Here is a 22,734-nt window from a genome sequence, read left to right as displayed (position 1 = left end):
AAGAAGGAAATACTAGGAGAGATTGGGTTTGAGCAGGAGGATGTTAAAGGAAGTGAGGCTGATAGAAAGGTGGAACGATTTAAAGAAGGATTTCAAAAATGTGGAATCCGAGTGGGTGGCTGAAAGTATAATCATGACGAGGAGGGCAAATGGAAGGGCAATGGATAAGAGGCTAAATTCAGAAGAATATAGAGGTTGCGTAGTGGTGGCTGCAGCATTGGTTGGGATTGTAGAAATATGGAAGAATGAGACTACAACAGACTTGAAAGATGAGAATTTTAACTTTAAAGCATTGGGATTCTAAAAAGCAATGTAGTTTAACAAGGATGACCTATGAGTGAGCCAGATATTGTTTGGGATAGGATACACACAGCCGAGTTTTGGATGAGCTCAAGTTTAGAGGGTAGAGGATAGGATGTTGGTCAGGATATGTCAAGGCTGAAGATTACAAAGGATGTATGCTCTCTTTGACCCTGAATTCTCTCCATCATAAAGACTAGATAGGTATCTATTTTCGCCTTCCAAAATCACCCTTCCCTGTCCTACTTCTCACATAGATGGGTTGAGGAGAGGAGGTGGAAGAAAAGATAGCGACTAACAGAAATTCAGGAGGGGGATTGGGAGAGGTTTAGCTTGGTGAACAAGAAATGTGTAAAGCAGCGAGAGGCAGCGATTTAGATGGTCTTTATCTTAGCAATGAAGAAATCTATGAGCTTTTTAAACTTGCTGTTAGAGGTAAAGGGAGGAGATGGAAAGAAAGATGAATATAAGGGGTGGCTAGTAGGATAAAAAGGAGTCTGGTGTTACCTTTGCCTTCACAGATGATCCCAGAGTAGTGGGCAGTTTTGGCAGAGGAAAATGAATCTTGGCAGAACTTGATACGATAAAACCAGATTTGACGATGGATGGCTCAATTATTTGTGCAACAGGGTGGATTGATGTTTGCTACTTTTAGATTTGATGCAAGGGGAATAAAGTTTTTGATGGGGATAAGGACATCAAAGATAAGAGTGTGGGTCTGGTTGAGCAATTTGACAGCTTAAGAGCAAATTAATAATCAAAATAATGGGAGTTATAACAGAGAGCATGCAGTCCAAATTAACTTACAGTAGGCACAGAAATAGTGAGATTGAAAGAGGCACTTCTGGGCCATCTGCATAGCTGAAGGATGTAAGAAAGTAGTTAGAATTTGTCTTGTTAGAGGTCAATACTTTAGGAGCAGATAAAGGGAGAGGAGGAATTTTGGTTAAAGGGGAAAGAATGAGTTTGTACAGAATTTTCATTTATCGATTGTGAGTAAAATACAAAATACCAAAACAGGAGTATTAAAAAATGTCATCTGTCCTTCATTTGCCCACTTGCTGCTACAGTCAGGGATGGGGTGGAGGGAAGAGAAAGGGGGCGTTATCCCAGCTCCCACAGCCAGAAGGTCTAAATCGCAAAAAAGGCAGATATTAAAACCATAAGCTGCTCCTTCCAAACCTGGCTGAATAGATAGACATGAAAATTTGTTGTCTATAATACTTAGAATGGTCATTCCAGAGCAGAATTATTTTAACTATTCTAAGTAGTAATTGATATTTTGACTAACTGCATGGCTTTGCAGAAGGCCAAAAACTGGGGTTGTTGCTGCATTCTGATTAAACATGCTGATTTTACATCTTGAACGTGATCCACAGGTACAACAATTATATCAAAATGCTGATAGATTGAATGGCATATGTTAATACCATATGTATGTATACTTCTCTAATAGGGTAGGGCAAAAGGACTATTTAAAGCACAAAGCAAGCTGCAGATGATGAATGTAGTTTTTTTCTTCACTCGTGGGAGAATTCTGTTTGTTGTTAACAGATTGCTTGCAGTACCACTTTTTACAACAAACCATTTTTGATATTCATAATGCAGAAAGGATGCTTGAGAAAGGATATACTGGCACTGGAGGGGGTGCAGAGGAGATTCACAAGGTTGATTCTGGAGTTGAGAAGGTTGGTTTATGAGGAGAGACTGAGTAGACTGGGACTATACTCATTGGAATTTAGAAGAATGAGGTGGGGATCTTATAGAAACATATAAAATTATGAAGAGAATAGATAAGATAGAAGCAGGGAGGCTGTTTCCACTGGCGGGTGAAACCAGAATCAGTGGCATAGCCTCAAAATAAGGGGGAGCAGATTTAGAACTGAGTTCAGGAGGAACTTCTTCGCCCAAAGGGTTGTGATTCTGTGGAATTCCCTGCCCAGAGAAGCAGTTGAGGCTACCTCGTTGAATGTTTTTAAGGCAAAGATAGATAGATTTTTGAACAGTAAAGGAATTAAGGGTTATGGTGAGGGGTGGGTAAGTGGAGCTGAATCCACAAAAAGATCAGCCATGATCTTATTGAATGGTGGAGCAGGCCCGAAGGGCCAAATGGCCTATTCCTGCGCCTACTTCTAATGTTCAGATATAAACATGAAAATGAAAAATAATAAGGTATAAGTAAATAATATCCTGAATCTGGAGGTACAGATTCTAGAATCACCTCCAGTATTTATTCATAGAATCATAGAATCCCTACAGTGCAGAAGGAGGCCATTCAGCACATCAAATCTGCACTGACCACAATCCTACCTATGCCCTATTCCCATAACCCCACATATTTACCCTAGCTAGTCCCCCTGACGTTAAGGGTCAATTTAGCGTGGCCAATCAACCTCACCCGCACATCTTTGGACTGTGGGAGGAAACCGGAGCACCTGGAAGAAACCCATGCAGACACGGGGAGAACATACAAACTCCACACAGACAGTGACCCGAGGCTAGAATTGAACCCGGGCCCCGGCGCTGTGAGGCAGCAAGGCTAACCACTGTGCCATCGTGCCGCCCCACGATTTTGATTTTTTCTTATTTACAATATGCATTTCCAACTGAATCATGAGTCAACAATCTGTATTTGTTTATTTAATTTGGCATTGGCTTCCTGATGAGAGCTGGACTGGAGCCAGCCACATGCAGATTGTCAACAGTTTGTAAAAGGAGCAGCTCTAACTTTGCTTCATTACCCCAGCTCCCACAGCCAGAAGGCCTATATTGCATTAAAGGCAGATATTAAAACCATAAGCTGCTCGCTCTGCGATCCAAACCTGACTTGTTGGAGGATTGTCATTACAGCACTTGTGTGGGGCCCTAAAGAAAATCGACATCTAATTTAAAAGCTGCTGACATCCAATGGCTCAATAACCTCACTAAACAGTTTAAAATCTCATTTTCTCCATCCACTGGGGAGAAAAATATAAATCGGAACTCATCTAAATTCCCACTCATAACACCAAGTCACAATTATAATCAACTCATCCATTATAAAGCGTGTAGTTATTCATCCGAATTAGGTGGCACAGTATTTATCACATTTCTCAAGCTGAACGATAAAAAAATCTGGGCCAAAATGCCAATTTCTTTTTTTTAACATGATTGACAAATAAAGGAAACCATCTGCCAGCCAAATTGATAAAATTTACTTGTGATAGACATTCATCATTTAGGCTTCTGTCTTCATAACTATTTCAGATGATTGGACATTTGAAACTGCATCTTGTTTCTGAGAGTTTCTGGTCATAGATTCAAAACCCATTAACCAAACATCATCACAAATAAGACTCTCTGGTGCAACAATAGTTTCAATTGAGGATTTTGGGTCATTGGTGCAGAATAGAAGGTGGAAAAGAATAGTTCAAAAAGGTAAGATAAGTTAAGATTGATGATTAGATGATAATAAAGTTGGGTTTTAAAGTCTGTAAAGTAGAAGGATAGCAAAATTAAAGGTAAAAAATATTAAAACTCTGACGTAATGCATAGATTAAATGATAAATTCACAACTGAGTTTTGCAATTGCGCGTTTGGCTGATAAATTCAAATTTGTTGTCAAAGCAATCACTATTATTTAAGAATCAGAATGATTTATGACACAGGAGGAGACTATTTGGTTGATTAAGTTAATGCCGGCTCTCCACAGAACAATCCAGTCAGTGCCACTCTCTTGCTTGATTATTGTTGCCCTGCGAGTTTATTTCCTTCAAGTGATGTACTGGCCTTCATCAATCAAGGAATTGAGTTTAGGAGTCGTGAGATAATGTTGCAGCTATATAAGACCCTGGTCAGACCCCACCTGGAGTACTGTGCTCAGTTCTGGTCGCCTCATTACAGGAAGGATGTGGAAGCCATAGAAAGGGTGCAGAGGGGATTTATAAGGAAGTTGCCTGGGTTGGGGAGCATGCCTTATGAGGATAGGTTGAGTGAGCTCGGCCTTTTCTCCTTGGAGAGACGAAGGATGAGGGGGTGACCTGATAGAGGTGTATAAGATGTTGAGAGGTATTGATCGAGTGGATAGTCAAAGGCTTTTTCCCAGGGCTGAAATGGTTGCCACAAGAGGACACAGGTTTAAGGTGCTGGGGAGTAGGTATAGAGGAGATGTCAGGGGTAAGTTTTTCACTCAGAGGGTGGTGGGTGTATGGAATGGGCTGCCAGCAACGGTGGTGGAGGCGGATTCGATAGGGTCTTTTAAGAGACTTTTAGATAGGTACATGGAACTTAGTAAGATAGAGGGTTATAGGTAAGCCTAGTAATCGCTAAGGTAGGGACATGTTCGGCACAACTTTGTGGGCTGAAGGGCCTGTATTGTGCTGTAGTTTTTCTATGTTTCTATGCCCATCCATTCTATTTAAAATCATTGATTGTTTCTGCTTCCACCACCTTTTGGGCAGTGAATTCCAAGTTATTCCCATTCTCAGTGTGGAAAGCACTTGCTCACATTTCCCTTGCATCTCTTGCCCAAATTCTGTGTTCCCTAATGCTTGTACCATCAGCTAATGGGAAGTGTTTTTTTCCCTTGTCTCCCTTATCTAAGCCTATCATAATATTGTACATCTCTATCAAATTTCCCCTCAATCTCCTGTGCTTGAAGGAGAATGACTCCAACCTTTCCTTGTAACAAACCCCTCCCTTCGTCCCATTCCTGCAACTATCTTGGGAGGTCCCCTAAATAACAAATAGCATTTTACTTGGGTGGCACGGTGGCTCAGTGGTTAGCACTGCTGCCTCACAGCACCAGGGACCTGGGTTCAATTCGGGCCTCGGGTCACTGTCTGTGTGGAGTTAGCACTTCCTCCCCGTGTCTGGGGGTTTCCTCTGGGTGCTCCGGTTTCCTCCCATGGTCCAAAGATGTGCGAGTTAGGTTGATTGACCAGGCTAAATGAACCCTAGTGTCAGGTGGATTAGCAGGGTAAATATGAGGGGTTACGGGAATAGGGCCTGGGTGGGATTATGGTTGGTGCAGACTTGATGGGCCGAATGGCCTCCTGCTGCACTGTAGGGATTCTATGATTTTGCATTGGAGGTTGCACAGAAGCAGAAAAATATAACAGGAGACTAGAAATATAAACATTTCAGAAATGATAAATACTGAATCAACCCTAAAAGAGGTTAAGAATCTTTCTCCAAGTATATTTATACACAGCCTTTTTATGACCATTTATCATGACCATTGGAAGCCAAAGATAACCTGACATAATGATAGAATTGGGCCCCTGGATGAAGACTTCAGTCCCGGGCCCACTAATTACATTTAAACTATATTTAAATAAAGCTGCATATGTAATACAACTCCGTGCCTATTTCCGGTGCGGAGCTGACAGCGTTGGAAATTCGGCGCTGGGAGACACGCTCAGGCCTGGGTGCCCAGCGCGGAGTGTGCTAATCGGGCGCCGCTTGACTCTCCAGAGAATCGCCCTCATATTGTTTAACTCTCCCTTAATAAAACAAGAGGTACCCTGCTTATTCCATTTTACCCGCGACCATTATTTCACATGGACTATACTCTTTCCTGCACAGTTCAGACACATTTAAACTCTATAAGTTATTGCTCTGTGTTTTCTTTCATCTTTGGTCCCAATGTTCCTAATTCTCACAGTAATGATATATACGAACCATAAACAGTGAGATAAATCTGTTTTTCAGCTTCTCCTGCTTGATTCATGGCTATACACGTGTATTTTCCTCCATCTGACTGCTTAGCCCGAGGCAACTGGACAGTGCGGCCTCCTGTGAGACAGAAAGATTTGAGAATCAGAAACAGATTTCACTGATCATCAAACTGAACAGCACTGCTGTTAAATTCTGTAGATGCTATACATATTTGTGTCTATTAAATCCCGTAGCAATAAGAGAAAATACTTTCTACAAAATGCGCTGCCTATAAATTCTAAAAAACAAAAGTGAAGAATAGTATTAATTCTGCACTAAAATATGTTTGTTTGGACAGTAACTTTACATTTTTAAGAGTGACTGCTGTCACCTAATACCTTTGGCCCTTTCAATTTCTTCACTCTTTTCGACTAATTAGTTCTGCAAATTGTTTACTTGGTTTACTATATGTATGGTTTTTGAGCTCTCATGATAATGGAAATACAATTTAAAGTTTATTTATTAGTAGGTTTACATTAACATTGCAATGATGTTACTGTGAAAATCCCCTAGTCGCCACACTCTGGTGCCTGTTCAGGTACACTGAGGGAGAATTTAGCATGGCCAATGCACCTAACCGGTACATCTTTCGGACTGTGGGAGGAAACCGGAGCACCCGGAGGAAACCCATGCAGACACGGGGAGAATGTACACACTCCGCACAGACAGTCACCGGAGGCTGGAATTGAACTCGAGTCTCTTGCGCTTTGAGGCAGCACTGCTAACCACTGCCACCGTGCTGCTCCAATACCACAAAGACCAAGGTGTATGACTTAGGACATAAAATTAGACCATTTTCCCCAGAGTTTTGCTTTTTCTACTTTTCTGCAGTGAGAAACTTGCAGAATCTTTCTTGAGGGGATTTAATAGGATAAATGAAGCCTACGATAGAGTGAAGTGTGCAAAGGTTATGGAAGAAATGACTGGATGAGCAAAACGGTTTTCTCATTTCTTGTTTGTATCAGTAAACAAAATTTGATCTTACTTGCTGATGATAAGTGAAAATATGAACTGTATTGTCTTTAACTTTTGTAATGTTTCCTATTTCTAAGGCTTATCCTCTGAGCCTCTGCAGAGTGCAATTTTCAAGAACTATATTTTTAAGTGTCTACTTATATTTGACTTCATCTCCAAATTAAAGTAGTTACGACCAAAAAGTTATTTAAATAGAATCCAATTAAAAACCTATAATGTGAACCATTTATAGTGCAATGAAAATAAATCTACCATTACTTCACAAATGCTCACGGTCTGCTTAAATTCCATATGTTACTGTGAAGTGATGGATGGGAAAGCCTGCAGGCCAAATCATTTTTTATGCAGTGTGCTGCCTTTGAAGATTGATATTTTGTCCTTTGCTTTTCCACTCTGTCTTCCTTGTTCTCTATTCCAATGAAATTGATGAGTGGGATGGTCTGTAACAAATTACTGTCACTCAGACTGCCTAGCAAGGGGTCTAATGCAACAACAGGTTGCTCTGTCCATGAATAGAAACATGCTTGGGACAAAGAAATCCCAATTCTAGATATGTGCAATTTTCAGCAGTCAATGCAGGCTTCAATGTACAACAACACCAGAATTATATGGCTGGACAATGATGGTTGCAATTTTGTGGGGATAAAGCTCGGCACAACATCGTGGGCCGAAGGGCCTGTTCTGTGCTGTACTGTTCTATGTTCTATGACCTAGCATACATGGATGGTGGAAGCTGGGTCAAGGTGGGGATATGAGGGAGGGTAAAAGTTTTGCCTTGTGCCTTGGATTCCTGCTACTAGTAGGGCAAATCCAACTGCAAACTAATCAGATAAATTAAATCAGCAACATTAGATTGAATGTTACCATGGATGACCAAAAAAATTATTTTCTGTACTATTTTCTCCCCATCTCCCTCCAGTTATTCACCATTGCACATTCTTCGTTTTGGAACACAATATAGATTTTCTGTGGTTTTGCTTTAACAGCCCAGAATTTTACTTCTGAACAGTAAGGGATAAACAAAAGTTTATCTTTTCACAGCTAGGCTGTTTCTATTCTATCTATGGCCATTTTTACTGGGTGATCTGTCCACAAATAGTTTGCAATTTATTAGATGGGGCATCAAAATGCAATGGCAGCCCCATTCCCATTGTGGTTAAACGTATAAGGTGGATGTTCCACATATAGTACAGAACACCTTAGGCAATCATTGGTGTTTGTGAGTAAATTTGGACAGGATTAGGAACAGAAAGGAAAAAGAGCAGGAATTGGAGTGCAAATCAACCCACAAGTATTGAGATTTCCATAAAACATGTTAGATCTGAGCAATGATATACAGATAGACTCCATCCTAGGTTTATTAACCTTCCAAACATGTGACCTCCCAACTTCCATTCAGAAAAAAAATGGCTCAATCCCTGAAAATAAGTGTTTGTGTTTTATCATTTTCATGTAGGGCTGAATAATGAGATTACATTCAAACATCAAAGGGCTAAATTTTCAAACAGGATCAGGAACCTGACATCCTGACGAATTGCGTCCTGACCCTGCATCTCAACTGTGTCACACTTGCAGGAGGCAAGTTTGGTGCCCAATTAGAGATGTTGCGAGCCTCAATGGGAGGCAGGGTCTAGCTGCTTGGTGCCAGTGGCAAAGACAGGTGGAAGCCATGTTGGGGTCTGGAACTGCCAAAGAGAGCAGGCAGCTGATGAAAGGGCCAGGAGGATCTGACCATTCAGTTTTGTCAGGAAAAAAAAGATTGAAAATCCCATTTGATTGTGCACAAGTTCCTAGCTGGCAACGAGTGGGTTTTGTTCCCTCCCCACCTGCAAGCCCTTTGAATCAAACTGTGCCCGAGGTGGCATAATTTAATATACCCGCACTCATTTCTACCTTCACTGGCAATGGAAAATCCAGCAAAAGACTCTGGGTACCGCACAATGATAAAGTGAACCTAATTTGCAAGAATGCACAGGATGTTGAGGGTAGACATTACACACAGTGAGAGTAGACATTACACACACAGTGGTGAGTGCGCTGTGCTAATACCTCACCCATCAAGACCAATCTAGTTTTCTGTCAAGTAAAGATTCAAAACAAAACTGCAGAAAATGAATTGATTTCTTACCGGGCAAAATAAGAATGTTGGTGTTGGAATGCAGAGGTTTGCCATCTTTAAGCCAGCTGAGGCTGGGGGGTGGAAATGCTGAGGCCTCACATGTCAAAGAGATGAAGTTGTTTATAACAACAGTCATATTCTCTGGGTTGATGCCCATGATGCTGGGAGGCACTGCGAAATACAAAATTAATTTTAATTTAAAGGTAATTTTTCTATGACAGCAATAAATAGTAAACTTCAGATCAGAATGTTACAGTTAGGGGCTAATTTAGTATTTTCTTATTTTGTTGTTTAAATCGTTTTCATGCCATTGGTGATAATGTAGAATATCTTCAGAGTAGATCTCTTGTGGTTTCCGATTTTGCCAATGCATCACATGAAACTGCTGTGATAGCAATGCCACTCACCATGGACATTCAAGTTGAAATATTTTTCTGTGTTTCCAGCTACATTTTCTGCAACACAAACATATCTGCCTGTATCTGATACGTGAGCATTGAGCACCTGAAAGTGAAAGTAAGAATGGAATCTTAATTATTACAATAACTCAGCCCAGTCACACAATTTAAATGCTGTTTTGCTTTACAATTTAATGTCTACAATATAAAGCAAATTTCAGTAACGTGTATATAATATTGCATTGACATTTTATATGCTGTCCAATATTTTTCTTCTTCACTTCTTCTCCACCTGTTGGGGTGGTGCGAAGGTATGTTTCCAGTGCACTATAGACAGCCAACTTATTGATTTTGAAGGGCATTGTTGCCAAGTCTGGTGATGCCATTGGCATACAACAGGCATTACTGACTAAAAACTTGGCTTAGTTTTCCTCCCTAGTTCAGGGAGACACAGGCCAATTATAGAATGCTACTGCAGTTCCAGCTGCAAAGAGGTTAAGTCAGCAGGCTTGGACCATGCAGGCCTGTACAACTCCATTCCTTACAAGAGAGTGCACTCATCCATTGAGCCTTTGGGGAAGGATCGTGTCCAGTTTTCTGAAATTTTAATTGTTCTCTTTATTTGTAAAATAACTCATTCCTGGTTTGATCTGGTTAGCTTTAAGTAAGACAATTGGCAAAATCATGATATAAAATTAAGTATCCTTTCATGAGATCAAGGTAGATATATTTCAAGCAGAGAAAAGTTATTTCAGGCTCATCAGTAGATTTAAATGTTAAGCAATTTTGTATGTGCACTATATGTTCTCACTTGGCGAGACATGCCATCTGTCAGTTGCTAGCAACAGGCCAAGCTACTGGTTGAAAATAACTCGTGTGCCTTCTGCAACCTCTTTGACAGATTGTTCTTAGCAAGTATTTAAAACTTGGTGAAAATATTTGGAAAGAAGAAATGCTGCATGGTTCTTGATAATTGAATGAACTACCTTAACAATGTCCCATTAAATACAAGCATTGAAAGCAGGGGTCCAAACCTGAAGAGTTCGTCCATTGGACAGGAATTTGTGGGTATCATCTGCTTTCAATGGTTGCCCGTCCTTAAGCCAGGAGATTTTGGGAGTGGGAGTTCCGCTGACCATACAGTCCAACATGATAGTCTTGTTTATCAGCACAATTACTTCTTCTGGTAAATCAGTATCAGCCCCTTTTATGGTAGGAGGAGCTAGAAGGAAAAGTACAGGGGTGTTAGGAATTGCTTAACAATATCTTTCTGAACTTTATGTCAGTAATATTAACAAACCACAGCAATGAAAAATTATCAGTTTGGCTTGCTTTATATAAGTGAGTTGCATTCATTGTCTACGGTAGCAGTTCAGTTGACATCGTAATCTGAGATTGAGCAGAGCTAACCAAATTCTAGTTACACAATTGGAACTTCTAATATATGTAAAAGAACAGGATTTTGGTTGTCAACAGTTAGTTTACTTTAATTCATTGCAAATTGCAGTCTGTTCAGTGACTTAATTGGGGTTGATAATCATGACCAATATGGTGTGGGGGGGGGGGGGGGGGGGGGGGGGGCGATAGGGTAGAGCAAAAAGAAGAGATTCAGCTAATTTTTTTTAACACGTCATTCATAAACTTGAGCATTATCATACTACAAAATTCATTGTTCATTTGAACCCATGATACTCACTCATAACTCTCAGTTCATACTGGATCGAATCCTCCCCTGCTTCATTCATAGCCACGCACGTATACCTCCCAGCATCCTCTATTTGTGCTCTGAGAATTTGTAACACACGTCCTCCTAATAGAAAATGAAGACCGATTGATAGGCTTGAATGCTTAAACTTTAAGGACATATTGCTTTTGATTTAATACGGAAAAAAGTTTATGTGATGTTATAAGTCATGATGTCAACTGAAGTTTTATAAATATTAATTGTTGTGCTGCTCACAGGTTTCCTGGGTTTTGCAGCTCATTTGTGATATTCAATTGTTGAGGCCCCTTCCCTCGGACCCCTTTAAGGTCGTTGTTTAGGTGTCTTTTTCAGGGAAGAAGTTTAGATTATTTTCAAGGTAAATTGAACTAATGAGGAAGGCTAGCTGGAAGCAGATGTGGTGGAATGAAAAAGTAGGGAGCAGTTTCTGAAGAAAGCAATACGAGGACCAGGCACTTGGGTCCACTGTGCGATGGTACAAATTGTGTCAAGTTACATATTTCTGTAATCTTCAGGTCATCACAATGTAGCCAACTGAAGTGATGGGGGAATGAACTGCACTTTACAGGGTGAACTAAGAAGTGGCAGAGGAGCAGTATCGGTGACTTTCCTGCTCAAATTATGTCTAGCGATTAGCATAACTTGCATAGAAAATCTAGATCAGAATGTTCAGGCAATGGTCTGTGTTCTGGCACGATCCCACAAAAATTGGGGTGGGAGGGGGGGGTGCGGGCGCTATTCCCACCTGAGAGGCTTGCATCAACGTGCTGAGTGGGCCACTGCACATGCGCCGATCTGACAGTGGGGAGATCAGTGTATGCGCACTGCTCCCCCCACCCCATCGCTGCCCTTTCGATCACCGGCCTTCCTATTGCTTCCTACGCGTCCCCCCTCCCGATCGCCAGCTTCTCAACCATGCTCCCTGATTGCTGACCTCCATGAGCCTCCCACTCCCATGTCCAGTCCAACACATTCCTTCCATGTCCAGCCCCACCCTCCCCGTTTAATGGCCAGCCTGATCCCACACATATCCAGCCCCGATCGCACCCCCCCCTCCCTCCCAAACCCTCCAACTCTAATGCAGAGTGCATAGCGAGTCCCCCCCACCACCAATTGGTCCTGCCCCCTCAGACTCCACCCCCTTGGCACTGCCTACTGCCCATTGGGCCATGCCAGGGTGCCTGGTGGGCAGTGCCAGGCCAGCATTGCCAGAGCGCCAGGCTAGCACTGCTCAAGGGGTACCCCCTCTGCCTCTTCCGGAGGGGGCCTCAAAGGCCTCTGTCCCCACCAGCAGGATGATCACGCCTGGTCCCATTGATGGGGACCAGCTTAAATCCCCGCTGGTGGAATCTCTCCTGGTGGGGTGGGAGACATTAGCGAGCCCGGAGAATACCATCCCAGGCTTGCTAATGATATTGAAATGTGAATTTCAAAATGATAATCAGCCTTGCGCTGATTTCTGGCGTGAGGCTGATTACATTAAAAAAAGATGACCTGGGAGACTCAGCACACAAAAATAAGCTGCTGAAAGAAAGACCTTGCATTTAGTTAGCATCACCCCCAATGAACCAGCTCAGTCTTTAGCTGGTTGAGGAAAAGCATATTTGGTATTTGAGGACCAGGATCTCAAACCCGAGTCGAAGGTCATGGTTTACTCGTTAGCAGCAATCCCTGCACTCTAAATGCTTCCGAGATTGCACAACCTACAGTAGAAGTACCACCAATTACAAGATCCTCCAAATCTGCTGGCAAGAACGCTGTCTAATAGCAATGTTCTCTTCGAAGGCATCATGCCCAGCCTCAAGGTGCTAATCACTCAAAGCTAGCTCTGCTGGGCAGGACATTTTCGAGTTACAAACAGAAATTGCTGGAAAAACTCAGTAGGTTAGGCAGCATTTGCAAACAGAGAAATATTGTTAACATTTCAAGTACAATTTGACTCTTCTTGGGAAGACAACTTGAAATGTTAACTCTGTTGATCCCTGCAGGGAGCTGCCAGACCTGCTGAGCTTTTCCAGCGTTTTCTGTTTTTATTTCAGATCTCCAGCAACTGTAGTATTTTGCTCTTATTTTGTGTCATTTGAACGCCTGATACCAGACTCCCAAAGCAATTGATCTACGTGGAGTCCAGTTGCAGCAGGACACTCCCATGAGGGCAGCAGAAACTTTTTAAGAGATGTCCTGAAAGCATCCCTGAAGGAGTTAAATACACCCACTGACTCATGGCAAGCCCTGGCTTGTGTGGAGAAGTTCTGTTTGAGAGGGCACTGAACGTATCGAGAGACTTCATCATCGGGGTGTTGGGGGGAGCACACAAACCTCCAAACAGCTAATCTATTCAACACTTAAACACCACCTGCCCTCATATGGACATACATATACGCAGACCACACATTGGACTTATCAACCATCTCAGAACCTATTAGAGAGGAAGCAAATCACCCACAATCCTGAGAATCTGTCGAAGAAGAAGCAGAATTATACTAGATTTGAGTGCAAGTACACTGTTGTTTCAGATATATGGAGTATTTATCACCCTGACAATTACATGAGAGGAAATTAATCAAATGGTGTTACACCTGCTGTGACTACAGGGAAAGGTAGGCAGCAGTCCATGCAGAAAGCACAGAAGGGAAGTTGTGCCTGATGGATCTCTGTTTTGACCACATGTATGATCTGGGTTCCCTGTGGTTTGCCCATCAGTCTGTTGATTCTCTCTTCAGACCAACAAACCTACAGTTCATTTCAGGATAGTCGGTTTTCATTTCAGACTTCCTTCTCAATTTCTGTTTTTTGACTTTCCTTGGTGTGGATTCATCCTTTTTTTTCAAAATAATTTTAGGTATTTACACATTCCTATGATTCCTTTTTCTTTGAGATAAGCTGACCTTTTATATCATCTGAAAATTATACATTTTATAGGACTTTCAACTCAGTGCACTAACCAATATGTGTCTTGTACTGAAAAAAGTATATTTATTGCGGTTTGCAAATTGACTACTGTATTTCCCTACACTACAACAGTGATTACATTTCAAAAATACTTCATTAACAGTGAAGCGCTTTGGAAGTCTTGAGGTCATGAAAGTTGCCTCATACATGCAAGTTTTTTCTCTTTTCTTGCATTAACTTCTTGCTGCACGTCAGTTGTGACTTGATCAGTAGCAGGACTTGAGCAGAAAGATTAAGACTGACATTCCATAACTGAGGGAGTGCTGGACTGTCAGAGATGCTGTCTTTCAAATGAGAATTAAACTGACATCGCAGGTGAACCTAAACAATCACCAAGCACGTCTCCCTCTCCCCTCTGCATTTCTGTAACAGCTTCTTTCTATTTTTTCAACCTACCACCCATACCTCTAACTAATCTTCCTGTACTTTTGCACATGGCTATGAGGTAACACAATGATTACATTCTTAGATACCAGCGCATCAATTTCCAGTGTGAATAATCTAGAACCAAATAATCCATTGTACAAGAGCTAACCCGCAGAGTTGGAATGACTGTAGCTATCAATGACTTCTCATTACAAACAATTTTCTGAGGCAGTAAAATTTGTTCATACCTGGCAATATCAAAACTTTGTCACTGGACGTCAACAGTTTGCCATCTTTGTACCAAGTAAGTGATGGTGGAGGAACAGCATTGGTCTCGCAGTACAGGGAGATGGGGTTATTCATGACTACATCCTTAAAATCAACACTCCTGCTTCCTTCCAGTGCACCATCCTTTGTATTGCGGACATATACTGGCTTCACAAAACTTGGTGGGACTAAATAAAGGATTAAAAGAAGAGTCATAAGATAAAAAATGCATTTTTTTCCAATCTCTTTCACGTTATATGAACACAGTTGCTGCACGATAAAAGGCACAGCACAAGAGCAAATATAGAACAAGTTCAATATCTAATAGATATAAAAGGTAACAATGGTATAGGCTGTCTAAGGGAATTACATAACAGGCCTCTTGTTACATAACAGCAATCTGATATATGGGAAAAATTCATTCAAATTAGCCTTTTTATGTTCTGTGTAACAAGGTGGTGAAGTCAGAGGGAACTAGATCCACCCAAGCCAGCAAGCTGCCAGACCTTTTAGGTCTATACAGATGTCAGTCTACACAAGGGTAGTGTTTTGGTGATTAAGGCCTGAATTACCATCCTCGAGTCGGGAGTCAGGAAAATTCCAGGGTCAGCCCAGCCTCAGGAGAAAGTGTCCACAAAGGTGGGATCTTTATTTCCGGTGCTGCAGGTGCTGTCTGATGCTGGGCACCTGATATAGGAAACAGATCAGATGCAGCCATAACCTTCAGAATCTCCCCATGCCTCATCCAAACCACTCATGCCCCCCAAGCCTCCAATGCCAAACTATGCTTCCCCATCGACCTATGTTTCCTCATAGCCCCAATGCTAAGCTGGCTGACAGCCCAGACATCCATTACTTTTGCTGAAACAGTTGCACCCCAGAGAAAACATTCCTTCATTGACAGCTCTGGCTCTCTGATCTATGTGGTCAATTTCAAATGTTTATTGACACAAGATTGTGGTAAACCACTGTTAGCTTATTACCTGTATATGTGACATGCCTGGACATATCCCTGCTGGCCCTACCCGAGACTCCTCCCCCCGCTGGTCCAGGTATAAAGGCGACTACTCCCCACCCCCCGCCTCAGTCTGGACCAGTTCATCGGCATGGGTGTGCTCCAAGTCTTTTGCTAATAAAAGCCTATTTGTTCTTGCATACAAACTAGTCTTTGCTCGATTGATGGTGCATCAAAGATTAAATGGTTTTAAGGGCTTGTGGCTTTTGTTATTTATACTTTAATATGTATGGATGATCAATACTTTAATTGCCTTGTAACAAAAAGACTTTTTAAACACAGTGGAAAGTTATGAAAGATTTTTTTGAAGCTTTTATTTTGCACAGCCTATTGTCACTGGTTTTATACAGCGCATTGTTGGTCAATGGGCATGGAACTGCCATATCTTGACATGGGACATGAGACGCAGGGTAGGTGGAAGGGTAGAGCTGGACATTGGGGTAGTGAGGGCCAAAGCTTTGCATCAGGGGCATGAGGTGACATGAATCATAGCTTAGCATAGGAGGCATGAGGAGGACTTTTTGAACTCACCTTTTAAATGGTTCCTTCATATAGACTAGAGTTCACAGCTATTCTGAGGGGCTATGGACCAGGACTCTTTAAAAACCTGATTCAATTCCATGAAAATTGTGGAGGAGGAGGACATGCCTATCCCTGCAATGGAAGCAGCCAGTTCAGGAGGACCAGATCTGGGCTGGTTCCTATCAAAAGCCTGGGATTTTGCCAGGAATCAGTCTGCACTCTTAAAGGCAAGGCCGAAAATCAGATATCTGGGAATGAGGTTGGGAATTCTGATTGAAACCTATCTGGCATTTTTAAAGAGCTTCTGCATTATCCCGATTCAGTCAAAATTGAAACCTAGATGTTAACTTCTTACCTACCTCATGTTGGAGATGATTTGATTGAATTCTTTGCTGGATGTGTAGTTGACAGGGCCAAGAATAATGAATCATCCCAGCCTTTATATCTGGGAGATTTTGTTTGAGTCAAGCATCCTTCAGCAGATGGCTGTATCATAAACTATCTATAGAAAAAAGTAGATAATGCAATCTAACCTTGAACATTCACATCAAAGTCTTTTTCATCCACTCCAGCGATATTGGTGGCAACACAGGTATATCGTCCTGTATCTGAAATCTGAGTATTCTTGATCTGAACGATATGGCCATTTGCCATGATAGTGATGTGATCATCTTTCTTGAGAGGCTAGAAATATAAAGAGTTGTTTTCTTTCCGTGAAAATGGAAAGCTTTCAATCTTCATTTATTTTACAGTAATACTCATTAAACCATGCACTTTGAGAAGACTGCGCTGAACCTCTAGCTGATACATGAACAGATAAGTGCATTGGTCAGAAGGAAACTGATGCCATTGACTGTAGTTTAATGAAAGGTTTCTTTTTCTTTCTCCTTCCTTCTCTGAAGCGGTTGACCCTTGCTAGTATCATCCTATGGGCTGCAAATACCCTCCAGCATGTCAAAGTGAGCATTCTTGATATTTGAGACCAGACTATCTGACCTTGGACATTGTTGTCAGGCTTGAACCTGTCCTTACCTGATACCAGCATGTTCACTTCCCTGCAGGATAATGGTAACTGGCTGATGTGTTCATGTATCACTTCAATATTCCATTCAGCTATTAACTGATTCCCCCAGAACACTAAAACATCTTGCTGGCAACTTAATGTACAATTTGTAATCTCTCATTTATTAAAGGGGTGGCACAGTGGTTAGCACTGCTGCCTCATAGCGCCAGGGACCCAAGTTCAATTCCGGCCTCGGGTCACCCTCTGTGTGGTTTGCACATTCTCCCCGTGTCTGGTGGGTTTTCTCTGGGTGCTCCGGTTTCCTTCCACAGTCCAAAGATGTGCGGGTTAGGTTGATTAGCCATGCTAAATTGACCCTAGTGTCAGGGGATTAGCAGGGTAAATATGTGGGGTTACGGGGATAGGGCCGGGGTGGGATTGTGGTCAGTACAGACTCGATGAGCCGAATGCACTGTAGGGATTCCAGGATTCTATTCTATGAATAATGGATCCCTGAGGATTACTTCAAGATGGTAATGTCACAGATGTTTACAACACAGAAGGAAGCCACTTTCCCTTTCATGCTGACACTTTACTAGTTGAATTCAAAACTAATCTTCCTGCTTCATTCTCAACCCATACCCTTGTACCTTCCTCTGCTTCCAATATTTATCGAATTTCTCCTGCACCTATCTACATATTTAATTCTGACTTAGATTTCGCTCTGCAATCTTACAGAAAAAACAATTGGGATTGTGGTGGTTAATGATGGGCAATTTTGACAGTAGGTCACCACCAACCAATGTTTTGCATCTCTGCTGGGACCACTATTGGTTCTCTCCATTTTCTAGAGCAGATGTGCAAGACCAGGTTTTCAGTGGATTTCCCTTCTGTCTGTCCAACGTACTTCCTGGGACGCCATGGGGAAGGTGGCCATAAGCTCTTCTAACTGTCTGGATTCCAGTTCTGCAACACTGTCAGGATACAATAGGCAAGGGCATTGGGAATCTTGGCAGTCAAAATTCTGCCAGGAACCCATCGTGTAATGGTGTTCACCCCTAACTGAAGAGAATGGGTCAGGTTTCCAGCAGTGTTAGAAGGATGGCTAGAAGCCCAGTTTGATATTGTCTGGGAAGGTTAGTGTTCATTGGCACTAGACCATCTTTCAGTTGCTACTCAGAGAAATATCCCATATTGTGTCCAATGCCAGTGATCAGTTCCCAGCCAGCTGGTTAGATTTCTCAGAACTTTTCAAAGCTGTTCAGAAAGTGGACATTTATTTGGACATTCAGATTATATGAAATCATAATTATTCCTTTATAATATACAGTTTAGGCATATGTGTCCTTCACAAATCCCTTCTCACGTTATCATTTTCTAAATTTGTATAGCTTTCGTTATCTGTTCGTTTCACTGAGGCACGTGACGGGTTAAACTTTGACGATGCAAATTGCACTAGAATTATCTTTTCCACAACACAACTGTGTAACTTCAAATGTTCATTTAATATTGCACATGAAGGATAAAACACACCTGTCCATCTTTATACCAGCGAAGGGTAGCTGCTGGGATTGCGTGAGATTGACATTCAAGAGTTAGGCTGTTGTTTACTTTGATCTTAATTTCCTTAGGGATCAGGCCAAAACCTGGAACATCATCTTTGTTGATAGTAGGAGGGACTAGGCAAACAAAAAAATAACATTACACTCCAAGTTTCCTGAGAAGGCAGCAGCAATATTCTCCATTAAAAGACTTACCAAATGAAACAACTCCACTCGGCATTTCAGATTTTCAGAATATCTACACTACACTGAAAGCACTTACTGTACACTTTTACTTCATAATTCTTCAGTGTCTCTCCAGCTTCATTAGTAGCAATACATGTATATCTTCCTGCATCCTTTTCCTGCACATTCAGAATCTGAAGAGTTCGACCCCCTGAAAATGGGAAGGAAAAGAAGCAGAATTAGTTGAATTGACACAGTTAATGAAACTTGTGAAATGAGATCTGCAACGTCTCAATATCAGCCAAACTGAGCTCACGTCTTCCATATTCGAACCAAACTCATAGAAATCCTGCATGTTGATCACAATATTATGCAATTACATGAAAACATAATTAGGTGACATGATTAGGGTTTGATATGGTATCAACTGATTGGTAGTTCTAGTCAGTTAATCATGATTAAGGAGATCACATACTGATGTCATAAACTACATGATGCTCTACCTTCTGCTAACTCTCCCAGCTATATCACTCTTCCATTTAAGCTTTCCCATGCACTGCCACAATATCTCAGATCTAACTATCTATTCCTATTCTATTTGGAGGATAGAATGCTCTGCCCATGCCAATCTTTTTCCTTTCTTAGCATTTACCATTCTGATCCACACCAATAAATTTGAAATTGACCTTACAATTGAGTGTATTACCTAACTACACCGTTTGATTTAACTCAGTCCAAATTAGGTATGAGCTATCTTCTGCTGACTGTTCTTATATCAGTTCCAATGAATGATGACACCTTGGATAGAAAATCACAAAAAGCACTAAATATGTTTAAATCAGATATTCTTTCAGTTTTTCCCATTAAATTACTGTGTTAGAGGCTTCTGCAGAGGGCACCGTATTGCTGTCCTCCAAAGTTTGAAGTTCCTGTGTAAGTACGTGTGGATGCATCAGGACTTTTCTGGGTCCCAACGCTCAACAGCAACTCAGAAGGAAAAAACAGGAAAAGGAGAAAAAGAGCTGGTCCGAATTCTTTTTCTTGGCCTTCTGGGAAGGAATGATGAAAGGTCACCACTACTGCAGTTAGAAGATCTAGGCTGTTATGTTGTTATTCTGTTAAAAATACACATAACCACGTTGCTGTACGTAAACACACATTTAATACCCACTCATTGAGGGGAATGCATGCTATAAATAAAAGTGTTAGATCTTCATGGCATACCCAACAAAGTGTTCTGAAAAATACCACTTTTAAATCTGATTGTTTCTAATAATAGCAATGGAGCCTGTTCAATGGCAGATCTAGCAGGGCAGATTGACTCAGCATCTGAACTAGCAGAAACTCTCTCTCCTAAAAAGCTATTGAGGCTAGAGATCAATTGAAAATCACATAACTGAAATTGATAGATTTTATTAGGCAAGGGTATAAAGGGCGAGAGAACCAAAACAGATAAATTGAAATTAAAAAACAGATCATCCAGATTGAATTTAATGGCAGACCAGCTCAGGGTCTAAATAGCCAACACCATTTCCTATGTTCCAATGTTATTGCAGTCATGAGGGACAGAGAATTAGGTGAATCTTCTTTGAGGGACAAAAAGTGTTTTTGTGTTTGCCTGATTACTCAGCTGATATTCAGCTACACAGCCAGAGTTAGATGGTCCCAGTGGAAGCAGCAGATTAGGAACTACAACTGTCTTCAGTGCGCCCATCCTTGGGAACAGTGCAAATTCAGGCAAATTCCTATTTCTGTTTAATATCCATTGTGCCCTACTGGAAAGTACATGTGTAAAGGTGTGATTAGGATTGTGCTGATTTGCAACGTGCCGCACAGTTAAAACAATTTACTCACACTCATGGACAAAAAAATTATCATTTTGACAATGAGTGAAAGGTGCTCAGTCTAAGGATTTGGCTTTAGGAGCCCAGGGGGAGGGTGGAGGAAATTATTTTCATAATTGACTTTTGGCTTGGATCAAACAGATTAAGTTTGATATTACAAGATCCCACATTCCACCCAAACAGCCAAAAGCTGACATTGGCATTCACAGATGGATAGACTGTGGCACCAGTTTGCCCAAATGACAAATCAAAGAGCACTAACTACATAATTCTCAGGCTCCAAGGTTTGACAGAAGACAGACAAGTTTGTTGCCAACATTAGACCCATCTCTGCACATGAAGAGAGAAAAATAGGATTTTCCAGTCCTGCCCACCCCAGGACAGGAAATTCCCGCCTGAAGTCAATGGACCTTTTGTTGATTCATCAAATTTTCCATCCCACCTGTGATGATTCCCACAGCGGGCAGGACTGGAAAATCCTGGAGCTATTGGTGAGAAATTGGATTCATTTTCTTCAATTGTTTGTGGTGCTATAACAACATGACTTGGAGAATGATCAGAGGTCACGTAGAGTCGGACAGGCTGCTGGAAAAGGGAGGATGAGGATTAAAAAGGCTCTTAGTAAACTATATCTGCTTCAGGAAGCAACTTTCCAATCTCAAGCTCAGTGAAAAATAGTGCATCAGACACTGTGCTTCATTCAAAAAAGTGCTCTGTAACATTTATCACCTATTGCTAACAATTGTAACCATCTAGCCAATTGCTGTGAAGGTGACCATGGCAATGGACTTTGTGTGTCTGGCTCCTTTCACACTGGAGTTGGAGATATTTGCAGCGTCTTGTAGTTTTCTATCCTCTGCTTCCCAAGGGAGGGCACTGAGGCGGATTTTTAAATGAAAGCAGACTGCATTTTGTTCTCTATTCGCAAAAAGAATTAAGGAGAGCAAACATACAGATTTGTTAGGAATGCAGGCCTCCCCATAGTGCAGGGTAGTGTTGATTGCACACATGTTGCTTTGCAGACATCGCATGTCAACTTTGGCCTGTACTGAAACTGAAAGGAATTCCATTCCCTCAACATCTAGTTGGTATTTGATAATACACAATGAATCATGCAGATCAATGCCTAGTATTCCAGCAGCAGTCACATTGCTTTCATTCAGCAGCATGCGCCAGCTGCAACTAATCTACCATGGCAAACCAAAGGGTGGCTGCTGGACAACAAACCATCTGCTGACTCTGATATGCAACCCACACACATGTATGTGGCTTGCACACAGTGAAAACAATGCTGCCAGGAGATGACTGAACAATTTTGCGGGAACCCTGCTGTACTCAGTGTTACAACTCAGTTAGTCCAGTGGTGAAGAATAGAACTGGAGCCTCATCATTATACACTTGCATGTTTCTATTTACAGCGGCACGTTACATATTGTGAACCTCGAATCCATCCACCACAGTTTCAGTCTGCTCCTCAAAATGTGAGCATGAGAGAATATCCATGTATACCCACGTTGAACATTAAATTTTGTGAAAAGCAATTTTAAATCCAGGGGTGGGTACAAAAGGTTTTACTAAAGTTTGTTTAACCAACCAAATTAAGATCAATCAAAAGAAAGTTAAACATCTTTGAAATAATCTTCTGGATCATTAAAGAATAATATTACCACTATTTGCTGTAGAAATAGGCTGTAGGTAAAAGTTAATCAAATCAATTTTTAAACCAGACAGTCTGGCATGTTATTTGATTTATCAATTTTATTCTTCTCAATAGATAGAAAAACTGAGTTTTCTTCATCTGAATGACTTTTTGTCTCTGGAGAGTC

The 22,734-nt window shown here is 41.4% G+C and overlaps 1 protein-coding gene across 1 annotated transcript in view; it reads right to left on the bottom strand.

Moving 5' to 3' along the window:
- hmcn1 (hemicentin 1) overlaps positions 1 to 22,734 on the bottom strand; it is a 493,052-nt gene that overhangs the window by 129,321 nt on the left and 340,997 nt on the right. The window contains exons 51-59 of the mRNA XM_078218304.1: positions 19,162 to 19,275; positions 18,871 to 19,016; positions 16,868 to 17,018; positions 14,779 to 14,985; positions 11,186 to 11,299; positions 10,524 to 10,711; positions 9,499 to 9,595; positions 9,101 to 9,262; positions 5,962 to 6,075 (exon numbers count right to left, since the gene is read on the bottom strand). Of these exons, the coding sequence (XP_078074430.1) occupies positions 5,962 to 6,075; positions 9,101 to 9,262; positions 9,499 to 9,595; positions 10,524 to 10,711; positions 11,186 to 11,299; positions 14,779 to 14,985; positions 16,868 to 17,018; positions 18,871 to 19,016; positions 19,162 to 19,275 (1,293 nt within the window). The remainder of the gene's footprint in view (positions 1 to 5,961; positions 6,076 to 9,100; positions 9,263 to 9,498; positions 9,596 to 10,523; positions 10,712 to 11,185; positions 11,300 to 14,778; positions 14,986 to 16,867; positions 17,019 to 18,870; positions 19,017 to 19,161; positions 19,276 to 22,734) is intronic.

This window comes from Mustelus asterias, chromosome 8, assembly GCF_964213995.1.
Source record: "Mustelus asterias chromosome 8, sMusAst1.hap1.1, whole genome shotgun sequence".
NCBI classification, from domain to species: Eukaryota; Metazoa; Chordata; class Chondrichthyes; order Carcharhiniformes; family Triakidae; genus Mustelus; species Mustelus asterias.
The sequence above is the reverse complement of the archived record's forward strand: the minus strand, read 5'-3'. Positions and strand labels throughout refer to the sequence as shown.